We start from the raw sequence: 12,043 nt of genomic DNA, 5'->3' as shown, positions 1-12,043 counted from the left end.
GTGTCTATCATCCTTTCTAGAGAGTGGTTTTAAGCATCTGCCGTGCCGTCAGTGAGATGGCGTTAACCTGAGCTAAACACCTCGGAGGAGCTTAGGCTGTGTAGGATATATCTGTCTTTGGCTCAGTGGATCTACCTCTCAAGTCCACCAGGAGGCATAAGGAAAGGTCTTGCTTTTCAGGAGGAGATGAAGTGAACGTCAGAGAGTTTCAGATCCTGACTTCTTCTGAGAGCAGAGTAGATGATGGCGCTCTCAGGCCAGGAGCCACACGTAGCTCCAGATCATTTGTAGCTGGGTCGCTTTTCTGGCCCTGGGTATCCCACTCTGGCAGCTCAGAGCGGGGGTGTGGTGTTCACGGCATATCCTCTCTGGTCCTGAGTTCTGTCACTAACTCCAGGCAATAGCCAGAAAATTTTTTTCCAGTTTTTACTCAAGGAGGGTTGAAATCTTGGGTTTGTTCTTGCATTATCGTGAAGCAAGACCTGTGAAGCAGGACTGTGGCCACCTCAGAAAGGAGCTCTAGGTGAGGGAAATGCTCTGTGTTGCAGACACAAGCTGCAGGGCAACCTTGTCACAATTCCTTGTGAATCTTTCTTCAGGTGCAAGAGAAAGGGTCAGCTCTCTGTAGGTTTTGCCTCCCAGTTTTCACCCTGGTGTCAACAGGACAGTTCTGTTCAAACATGAGCCCTGGGACTTCTGCTTTCCATTCACAGCAGGAATCGGGGACAGCAGCAATGGCTCCTCCGTCTTTACCGCATCACCTGAGCCAGTCTAGAGTATCTGATGTCTCAAGACATGGTGGTGGAGCAGAATTCCGTAATAAGACAGAATATGCTGACAGGGCCTACAGGAAGGATGGGGAGGGCCTCTTGATCAGGGAGTGTTGTGATAGGACTCAGGGCAATGGCCTCAAACTGAAAGAGGGTAGATTTAGATTGGATATCAGGAAGAAATTCTTTCCTGTGAGGGTGGTGAGGCACTGGCCCAGGTTGCCCAGAGAAGCTGTGGCTGCCCCATCCCTGGAGGTGTTCAAGGCCAGGCTGGATGGGGCTTTGAGCAGCCTGGTCTGGCGGGAGGTGTCCCTGCCCAGGGCAGGGGGGTTGGAACTACATGATCTTTAAGGTCCCTTCCAACCCAAACCATTCTGTGCGTCTGTGAATTGTCTTACTGTCCAGAGACCTTGCTGGCCTGTGTGCATTTAATGGTAACTTCTTTTCTCCTGGAACTATGTTAGGAACATCAAGCCATGAGCTGTCCACTATACCTGGAATTTTTACACAATTGGGTTTTGAAATGGCTTGACCTTTTCTGTGCATCATTTCTCCATCTCCACATATTGGAGTGTTACAAACACAGATTCAGGCACCTCGGCAGCAGTGAGTTTCAGTGCTTTCAAGTTTTCTTTAACATCAGCAGTGGGGAAGGTCTAGAACCAGAGCAGAAACTTGGTTTTTTGATATTTTCCATTCTGATATTACACTTGTCTACTCTACTTAGCAAAACTAGTGAGATCCTTCCCGTTCACTCCACCCAAGGCCCTGGCTTGAGAAGTATGTTTTATACGTTTCTATTACAACGCCATTCTTGCGTATGGCTTTCAAAGTAGGGCTGAACGTAGCTAATCTGCAGCAAGGCTGACTTGCTGCTTTACTTTCACACTGAGAGAAGCCTCACCCAAAGGTCTCGTAGAGAAGCAGAAATTAGTCCCTGAATTGAAATCACTGAGCAGCTAACTGTGGTTTTAATAACAGTATTTCTGCTTCCCTCTGTTGAAACACTGCCTTGAGTGCTTTTAGCATAAGCCGAGTCAAAAAAATACTACGGGCCAGTGACTACTGAGAAAAGTTCTTTTGTCTTACTAGTTAATAGTCGTGGACTCTTCTGTAGCAAGGAGTATGTGAAACTCTGGTACTGGCCTTCATTTATTTTGTAATAATCTGTTTAATCCTGCAGAATTCTATTGGTGGTATTTCTGAACTGTGGTTATGTGTAGTTGTTACAGAGTCAGCATAAATTTTTGCTCTCTTTTTTGTTTCTCACAGTATTTCAACTCTAGAAGTTGCCAACTAGTGCTTGGAGCTGGTGCGTTACAAGTTGTTGGTTTGAAAACAATCACTACAAAAAACCTAGGTATGGGTTTCTATATTTAAAATGTCAAAGCTTGTTCTCCTGCCTGTTTAAAATAAAACAAACACAAAACCGCCCCAAACATTTATGATAAGCTACGTTTGTGTTGTGGTGTTGTGCATGGAACACAGACAGTGACAACACCTTGCTGGTTAGGGGGTAAAACATGTATAAAAGCTAGTCTCGTGAAGGGGTGCGATAAAATCCATCAAATTCCTTTGCTGTCTACTGGATCACTTTAAATGTAAAGCTTCAGGGAAGGAAACGTAAGAACAAATATACAGGCTAGCAAGTTTTCCATGAAAATGTTTTGACTGCAGGAATGTGTAGTTACTTTCTCAGCAGTGACTTCGGCACACATGGGAGCTGCTTAGTGTTCAGATCTGGAGATTGGAGGGAGGTAGGTCGAGGAACGCGGCCAAACCCCTGTCTCCCGCTGCATTTTGCTGAGCCGTGCTGTCCCGTCTGCCCCGTGGTGCTGTATTCCGTAACACCGTGTCCACATACAGCTCCTGCGGGTTATAACCGCATGTCAGTAACGTGTTAAATGATTTCTGTGGGTGGCTCGGAGTTGAATAGTTAGTCTTTATGTGGCTGAACGACGTCCCAGCGCTGTCAGGTAACTTCGGGCTCTGTGCTGATTTCAAGCTATGACTTAGTCATTAGAGTTTCTCATTTTCAGTGTGCAGCTGTTTAGCTGAATTGCCAGCCCTGAGTTACCCGCCTGGACTGCTTTAGCTGCTCTGAAAAGCCAGGGAGAGCTAGGTGCCCAGCTACAGAAATGTCGGACACGTTACTTAAGATCCCCAGTTTTAAACTGTCTGCTGAAATTAAGAGCCTTTAGTTGATGGGTTGAAGCAGGTGTTTGAATTTGCAGTTCCCGTGTTTCAGGGCGTCCCGATTACCAGCCTGCCTTTTCCTTTTTAAAAGGGAATGGCTTCCCCCCAGGGGGCGTGGGCCATAGTGTTGGAGCAGACACAAGTGAGCAGAGAAAAGCTGGGCCGGGTCTTTGCTTGGCCGGTGCGGAGACCGCACTGGCACCACCGCGTGTCCTCCTGCTGGCTCAGGCCCTGTTGGACACAGGAGAAGCTCGGTTTTGGGAATGCTGCCGGCACCACAGGCTCTGGGCAGCTCAGCACTGGCAGGGCAGGGTGTTTATGTACACCTCCTGCAGAAGAAATATCGATGCCTTGAGAACACGGCTGCCGAGGTTAGGTAGCTGATGAGTCAGATCTTTTGAGATCTCTCTGAGGTCTGCGTGTGCTCAGGGCTCAAAATGTCAAGTAGACACTTAAAGCCTCTTGTAAAATTAGTCCCTTATCCCGTATCTTACGGAAGCCGGGTGTGTATAGCCAGGTACTAGTCTGGTGTCTTCACTGGGCGGGGTGTCCCAGTGGAAAATGCTTACCTCCTTTTATTTAAAAAACAAAAACCAAAACAAACCAAACATGTTAAATTGTGTCAGATCTGCTATTTATGTGTAAGGAGATACAAAATTGCTCTTCCTGTGTAATAATTAAGTTATTTTTCTTTCCCTCTCTCTGGCTTCTGGATTTACAGCCCTTTCTTCACGTTGCCTACAGCTAATCGTACACTACATTCCTATTATCAGGGCTCATTTTGAAGCTCGACTGCAGCCGAAGCAGTTTAGCATGCTCAGGCATTTTGACCACATTACGAAGGTAATTCTTTTGGCATTTCCTAATTAAACGCAAAGTTCTGCTTTTCAACTGTGCTCTGAAGAATATGAATGCCATTAGCTGGTAAATAAAAGCTGCTTTCTTCCATTACAGGATTATCACGACCACATAGCTGAAATTTCAGCAAAGCTCGTTGCCATAATGGATAGCTTATTTGACAAACTATTATCCAAGGTAATGATTTATGGAAATAATTATACGCTCTCTAAATTGCAATTGGAGGTCTCCTCGTCTGCAGTCTAGATGTTTCAAGTGGAGTCTTAAACTTTCCTAATCGGGACTTGTTTGAACTTCTTTACATCGTATAAACACAAAGTTCTGTGCTGTACTTGTGAATGTGTTTTGTCTTAACATTTGCCACCTGGGTGTCATTGGCCTTCATCCCCACCAAAAAAAAAACCTGTTCGTTTAGTCCTTCAGCAGTAACGGTGATGCTTTGGCTGCAGCAGATGCTCTGGTGTTTAGAAACTGAAGTGCTCTTCTACCCTCAGCAGTTTTATCCACCAACAGCTCTCGTCTGCAGTCAGGCTGAGCCAGTTCCCATTTCCTGCTCTTCCCAATGGTGCCTCTTTGGAAGTGGGGAGCGTGTAATTTCCTGCAGCTGAGGAAACAGCGACAGAACTGCTGAGGAGGAAGAGTTTTTGGAGGGGAAGGACCAGCCCATCTCTTGGGCCGCAGGCCTGGGGACTAGAAGCCTGCACTTAGCAGTTCCCCTGTGTAGAGGTGTTAATAGCTGTCCCATGAAGCGCTCTTAATGGTTTTTGAGCACTCCTCGGTGGAACAGGTTGGACCTGGGCTGGATCCGCTCACTGTGACTCACCTCAAGGTGGAATACAGTGACAGAGGCTGCCCCAAGAGGGGACCTCCTGTGCCCACAGATCCCACAGATAAAGTACGCAAGCTTTTAAAGCTTAGTGTTTTGCTTTGGATCTGATGGTCTTTTTTTTTATTTTTTATTTTTTTTAAGCAGCTCTTCCATGAGAGAAATGAATTAATTGTTTAGAGAGAGGATTGATTGATGATGACCCTCTTCCTTGTAGGAGCTCATGAGAAAAGACAGCATCTCCCTGGTGGGGCACAGGTTGGGGACAGGCTGACGGGGGCTGTGGTGAAGCAGCTCTAACAGGCAGCATTGCCGTCTTCCTTGCTGTTTCTATCATTTTATTGTTTATTTTACATTGTGCTTTTTCTTTTCATATGTTTCTTTGGGCTATCAAGTAGCATTTTGCAAACTTACGGGGGGAAAAAGCCAAAGCATTTAAATTAGGATTCCCCATCCCCTGTTGTGTTTACACTTTCAAAAACATGTCTATGCCCTTTTCTAAAGATCCAAATAGTGGTCTGCTGCTTTTTTGGGCTTTTTTCCCCACATAAAAATACTTGTTCTGTGAAGTAACATGGCTTTTTGGTCACTTTACCTCTTATCTCTTGAAAATAAAAGGCAAATGCCAGAGTTTCGATTATTGATACTAAACAAGTTAGCCCACAATAAACCAGTAACATGGTTGATGTTCTTGGTGGTAGTCAGTAAGTATGCATCCCTTGCTCTCCTTCCATCTTTACAGCCCGTTTTCCCCTTGTAGCTGGCGTGAGGTGTAAATTGAGAATATCCCTGTCCTTTAGAGCTCTTTAAGGCTGGAGTGAGAGAGCCTGGCTCGCGTGAATGCAACCCACAGAGGAGAGGAGGAAAGGAGACCACGTGTTGATTTGCCTCCATTCCTAACATACCCCATAATTTGGCTCGTCTCGTTCCTGAAATAATGAAATCTTGGCACCGAAGGCTGCAAAGAACATAAAAACAGGAAATGTGCAAATGGGCATGTCAGTGCAACCATGTCAGTGTGGTCTTTGTGTTCTGTGTTTTTTTGTGAAAGTCCAAACATTTCAGTGCCCGGTGGATAAAGTGGTCACCTGCTTTAAAGTCTGTAGATCTGACTGAGCAAGCAGGCGAGTTTCATAGCAGTGCTTTAAAAACAAACATTGCAGTCTAGAAACCTGCTTTGTAGGAGACAAGCAGTTTGGTCCGGTAGGGGGGACGTTGACCCGGCACTTGGGTAACGTGGGCGAGTGACTTCTGCGTTTGTAGGCTCTGCTCGCCTCTGGGAGCTGGGTGGCAGAGGCGCTGAGGCTGCGCGCCCAGCGAGGCATCCCGTGGCAGCACGGACGCTGCCCAGCATCTCTCTGTAACTTGGGCAGGGAGATCAAATGGGACCGAGGGTATTTAACAGCTATAATTAACAAGTGAAAAAGGTGGAGGTTTTTCAAAAGGGATAAATGGGCATGGAAAAAATCCGGTGCAAGTTCTTAGCTTCTCTTGGAGCTTGCCATCTTGTGACCGTCTGGACAGAAGAGCAGTAAATTTTTGTCTGATCCCTCGTGGTGTTCCACGCTGTTGACCTCAGCTGGAGATAAAAATGGCCAGGAGCTTGCCGGGCTGGAGCTCATGTTTCTTTGCGGTGCTGTTGCTTTTTCCCCTGTCGACGGTGAAGGTTTTGATTTGTCTGTAAGTCATGCAAGAGCCATCGCCGCAGCTTGCCAGTTCCCTTTGGCTTTACAGCGTCCTGGTGAATTGTAAATCGTTTGTTGCCTAACCCTCATGTCTTGAGGCACGATCCTGTCCGCTGTGCGGTTGTCCCACGCGGGGAGCAGGGCTCCTGGAGCAGTAAGCACTATTTTTTTTTCTGCTACTTCTCCCCTCAAAATTAGGTCGTCGGTTTGGCTTTTCCGTAAAGACTTTCTCAAAACTCCCCGTTTCTTTTTTTCCTCTCGCACTCAGGCAAGCTTTGTTCTCTTTCACAACCCAGGCTAGCCTAAGAGAGAGCATCTGCTCCCACGGTGTTTGTAAATAATTTAGTTATAATGATTCAGCTCTTCCAGTGAATTGTGCAAGGCACTGCGGGCAAGTATCACCCTACCAAAGGCCACCTGCCAGCGCTGAACCCCGGCTGGTGCTAGCGCAGCCTCCCCGGCAGGAACCGAAGAGCTGCCTCTGGAAGAGCTTCCTCCTGGAACCAGTTTCTCAAAGTGCTTCTGAAATCACATCCAGATATTCCCTGTCCAGGGTGGGGGTGTAAGAATCGTGTGCCCTTTGTAGCAAATTTCTTGCTGTCTGGTCGTTTCCAGTGTCTTGTTTCTTGGATTTCGGTCACTGGGAGAAGGGAAATTTTCGACTTTGTTTTCCAAAGTGTTTCTGCAGCATTTTTGTGTTTTTTTTTTTTTCTTTTTTTTTTAATGGCCAGTATTGAGTTTTCAGGAGCTTCCATTTCTTTAGGCTTTCCTTGGGGTTGGTTGGTTGTTTGTTTGTTTGTTTGTTTTCCAGAAATTTGGGTGTATATGATCTTAAACAAAAGGGTTTGTCTCCTGAAGTACTTGAGGAGGTAGAATTGCTCGTCTGTCACTGACTCAGGCCGATGGGAAGGAGAGGAGAAGGCCAGCCAGCGTGCCTCTGCGCGGCTGGCTCGGGTTGATCTCGCTGCATCTCTCGTTTGTAGGGAAAGGGAAACCAACAGAAAGTAACGAGCAAGAGAAGCAATTCAAACTAACGCAGAAGAGTAGCCGAAGTTGGGAAATCCTCACATTTCGTACCGCTTTGAATGCTACTGTTTGCTTGTAAAGCGAGAAGTGCTAAGAGACTGTGTGGTGTGAGTCCTCGGTTCAATCAGATCACGCCCAGTGACTGTTTAAATTTGTGATTTGCTAAATGAACCTTGATTCACGATGTCATTGGTGACGCAGGCCTTGAGAACGGAAGGTTGTTGGAAACTCTCCTATATAAACTGTTCTAAAGTGGTAGAAAGGAGTAACTGGTTGTGGTTTTATTTCCAGTATGAAGTGAAAGCTCCCGTTCCTTCAGCGTGCTTCAGGAATATCTGCAAGCAAATGGCGAAGATGCACGAAGCTATATATGATCTCCTTCCCGAGGAGCAAACTCAGGTGAATGTTATTTCGGAGATTCATGTAACACCGCCCTTGCAAATGCGCGTGAACTCGGTAACAAGAGAGACTTCTGCTTCAGCTGGCGGGGGGGGCGGGAATTCTTTTTTGAGTCTTTGTGGAACCCACACGTTAAAGGGGTTGGCAGCAGTCACGCAGACAGCTCGGACTGAACTGAAGTGTTGGGATGTGGCAGGGAGAGCGATGAGACACACAAAAAAGACTGATTCCAGCCTTTTGAGTTGCATTTTAATGTCTAGAGAGGTCAGTCTTCCATTCAGGAATTAGTGCTGAAAGTCTACACAAATGGCAGCACTTCGGGGGTCAAGTACAGCCCTTTTTGGGAATTCTTCTGCGACGCTGCTCAAACTGAGTGGCTTCCAAAGGTCCCTAAAAGTATTGTGCAGCCAAATTGTACCAGATGTGCTTTTTCAGTATTTTTGCTGCAGTTTTTGCTACTGCAGAGTTGTAAATTGAAGGACAGGAAGGACTGATCCGGTCACTGAATACACTAAGTTCTAGTTCCTCTTTTGCGCTAAATTAAACTGTCCCTTCAAACTGTTTTTCACGCTTTCTCTTGGAAAAAAGAAGACTTCTAACGGTTATAGTACAGGAAAGAGTTTGGTTTTTTTAATCTTCTAGCCTTAGTGTACAAGTTGATAGATGCTTCAGACAACAGGGAAGGAAAATTCATGCTCCAAAGAACGTGTCCTCCAAGCGCGACACATAACAAATAAGTGAGGGTGTGCCCTGGCCCGTGTGTTATCTGTTGTATGTGGCCAGAAAGATTAGGAGGCGGAAGGACGGGCAGAAGGGGAAAATCACATGAATTGCAAAAACAGCCCCAAAGATCAGTGATTTATGGTGTTTGCGACGTTTTTCCTCTCTGTAGGCAGTGATGCGAGCGCGGGGATGGTGCTTTACTCTGGTTCTCTGGTTTCTTCTAGATGTTGTTTTTAAGAATTAACGCAAGCTACAAACTTCACCTGAAGAGGCAGCTGGCCCACCTAAACGTGGTCAATGATGGAGGACCTCTGAACGGGTACGTTGGGGCGCTTGTTTTTTTTACTGCTTGGTTTAAGTAAGCAGGCTTTGTCTTCTGCACGAAAGCTCTGAGTGCAGAAAGCAGCCACACTCCGTGTTTTAGAATGTCCCCTTTGGAGGTTTCTTACAGGAAAGGACGTGACTTGTGCCTTTCCGTAGTAACTCGGAATGCAATTAGCCTGCTCATGCGTTGCCTCTATGAGGTTCCCTTGGTTTGTGGATTGCTTTTTCTCCTGTTGAGTGGCAGCAGTAGCCACAGTTTAATTTGCAAGAATTGGGTGATTCATGAAGCAGTTTTGAACCGTGGATGATGACTCATGGTGCTAACAAAATGAAAATAGGAAAAATGGTATTTAATCAGTGCCATGGGCAGCTTCTATACAGGAATTGTTTTTACAGCAGAACTAGATTTGAAACGGAGGTGATGCTGACAGAGCTTTTCCCCTTTCCTGCCCCAGCCCAAAACCAGGTCAGTGGTACCTCTCTCGAGCGCTGTCCCTGGCGTCCCACACCTCCCAGGAAAGCGTACAGCCTCTTGCAGGCTCAATCCTAGTTTAAGTTGGATTTTCCCCTGAAAAGGTGGTGTTTATAATAATTTTTAATGACCGCAGGACATTTGTTTGCAGTGTGGTAGGGGTGAAATCCAGTCAGCCTACCCACATGCAAGAAAGACTTGTCTTGGGTTGAAGAAGCCGGAGAAGGAAGTTTATATGTTGTGGAATGAAGGAGAGTTTTGTTCCTGTCCAGTTTATTCTTACTTCTCCTGCTTAAACTCTTTCAGAGAGTACAAGGATGAATAAGCTTATTTGAAATGGTTTTCTGTACTTGTGGGGTATTCCCAAGACAACATCCAGTTGCCTTTGGTACTGACTAAGGTATTTGTAAGCCACGAGCTTGCTGAATGGGAGCCCCAGCTGAAATGAGAGCACCCGGAATGCGTCGGGGAGCGTTGCACGCACACCGGGGTTTCTAGCCCAGCCCTACCCAGCGCGCCCCTGCCCTCCCACTGCTGCTCCTTTCAGTTCAGATGGCGTGAACGCATCCCTTGTTGGTCGGCGGGTCGGGGCAGGCGTTCCTGGTGACGTACCGGGGCTGCATTTCCCAGCAGAGCCATCCTGGCTGCCAGAAGGGTCTCTCGGCTGCAGCTGGGAACAGGAATGCCCCAACTCTGTTTCTTTTATGGCAGCAGTTACGCGCTTCAGAACACAGCTCCGCGGGAGCGCGGCGTCGGCGCCTTTTCAGAAGGGAAACATCAAACGCTGGATTTCACTCGCTGCTGTTCCAGCGGTCTTCACTGACCTAGTTTTTAACATGCTTTTCTCAGCCTCACCCTATTTTAAACTGCTTTTTTTTTTTTCCTGTAATAATAGTAAAAATCCAGGTCTGTGATTCCCGGTTAATTTTTTACTGTGAAAATACAACTTTGATGCCTACATCTTGCTCCTTTCTAACTGGAACCACCAAGATCTTGTTTCTGTCATCCCCTGATGTTTCAACAACCTATGAGGGATTTTAACTCCCTATAAATGTTACAAACAATGTTGCACTTTAGTTGCTTTTACCTTAACCTTCTAGAATACAGAAGGTAATGTTGCAATAATTAATATTCTGAGTTGCGATGGAAGGCAGGGGTTTAAGTCAAGATAAACGTGGGATTACAGCAAGGGAATGGAAGTTTTAGCTGCCCAGTTCCTGCTTTTTGTGTTTTGAGCTCGTCATTTGATTTCTATATAACTAGTTTTACAGCCACATAGTTATACGGCTAGCAGTAATCGTGTATCTGTCACTCCTGTAAAATATATCACCTCCATAGTACGGGGCTTTGAATTGATATTTAAAAACCTATTCTGAACTCATATTTAAAACATTTAATGCAGGCCCAGTATTTGAACACGCATTGTTGTAATTGCGTGCTCAATTCTTAAACAGAGCCTGGTTGTTTTCCTGCTTATTCCAGGCAGCTGCGCTCCCTCCAGGTGCTAACCCCGTTGTGTGTTTCCCTGCAGACTGGTGACTTCAGACGTAGCTTTTTACACTGGAAACCTTCAAGCCCTGAAAGGCCTTAACAACTTAGACCTAAACATGGCTGAAATCTGGGAGCAGAAGAGGTGATGATCCACTGGGAGCCGTCGCTTGGCTCTGACAACAGACCGACTTTCTTCTAAGCAGCGGGACGACTGTGAGGTGAATACTTAAGACCGGAGTCCGAGAAAGGGCACTATTGATAGTCGGGGAAAACCAGACTCAGAGTGAGCTGCAGGGAGTGATCTTTTCAGTGTCCTTCAGCAAGAAACAAGTGATCAGCTGTCTGTGCAATGTTATTATTATTTTTTTTCATTCTCTCTGGAAACAGACTCAGGTTTCTTTGGACCAAATCCAAAAGAACACATAGCTGTAACACAGCTGTAGTTGTCTAGAGTGCTCTGTATATCTTTATATTAAAAAGATGCTTTGCATTTCTTCTAGTGCAATGAAATTCACACGGTGTCCCACCTTATTTAATGATGGTACAGTATAAAAATCTTGCAGTTGGAACTCTGTAGAAAATGTTTTTTCTCTATGAAACGATGCTGTTCTAAAATTTATTTTTTTACAGAACTTTATATAAATAAATGTCTTTTGATTGCTTGCATATATAGGATTCAGATTTGTTAGGGAGTAGTCCTGTTCCAGGGGATTTCTTGCAGCTGGGCTCCAAACTGCCATCTGAAGATACGATTTTTCTAATAATCTGTCATTTGACTGAAGCCATTACCCGCAGGATGGAGTTGTGATGCTATCCTCGTTAGCAGTGACAATGTGACAGTGGGCTTCCGGTGGCATCGGAAGGTAGGAGAAAGGCAGGTGTGGGGCTGGTTTCCTGCAGCTCCCCACCCCGCTGAGCACAGGGTAAGGACAGGGAGCGTTCCAGCCAAGTGCTCCACCATTTTACAAACAGAAAACCCCTGTGTATTAAGACAGAGGAGGCCACAGAAAACAGGGCAGGAAGAATTTTAAAGTTTTTAGGCTGCTTCTAAAACGTTGCGCCATTAAGGAAGGTGCAACCGAAATTCATTTATCAAAGAGGTTTTTTTAATACTACCTTTTAAGACTGGACGATGCCAGTACTACATCAAAGTGCCTGCGTATTTCACCTCACACCTCTTTACCGAAGCATAGTCCGAGTGCCTAACCCTGCGACCGTTACGTGTGATGGGCTACAGCGTGCGCGTGCCTATGGGTTCCTTCGGACAGGCATG

General features: G+C 46.0%; 1 protein-coding gene across 5 annotated transcripts in view; it reads left to right on the top strand.

Annotated features, from left to right (window-relative positions):
- The window catches only part of VPS54 (VPS54 subunit of GARP complex), a 54,543-nt gene extending 42,550 nt beyond the window's left edge, over positions 1–11,993 (top strand). For all 5 annotated transcript variants that reach the window (XM_063328355.1, XM_063328354.1, XM_063328356.1 and 2 more), the window contains 6 exons: positions 2,043–2,130; positions 3,688–3,809; positions 3,921–4,001; positions 7,653–7,760; positions 8,708–8,802; positions 10,811–11,993. In XM_063328355.1, coding sequence (XP_063184425.1) covers positions 2,043–2,130; positions 3,688–3,809; positions 3,921–4,001; positions 7,653–7,760; positions 8,708–8,802; positions 10,811–10,916 — 600 coding nt within the window. In that variant the 3' untranslated portion in view covers positions 10,917–11,993. The remainder of the gene's footprint in view (positions 1–2,042; positions 2,131–3,687; positions 3,810–3,920; positions 4,002–7,652; positions 7,761–8,707; positions 8,803–10,810) is intronic.
- The last annotated feature ends 50 nt before the right edge of the window (positions 11,994–12,043 follow it).

This window comes from Chroicocephalus ridibundus, chromosome 3 (assembly GCF_963924245.1).
Source record: "Chroicocephalus ridibundus chromosome 3, bChrRid1.1, whole genome shotgun sequence".
In the NCBI taxonomy this organism is placed as follows: Eukaryota; Metazoa; Chordata; class Aves; order Charadriiformes; family Laridae; genus Chroicocephalus; species Chroicocephalus ridibundus.
Note: the sequence above shows the minus strand (reverse complement) of the source record. Positions and strands in the feature narration are given on the sequence as shown.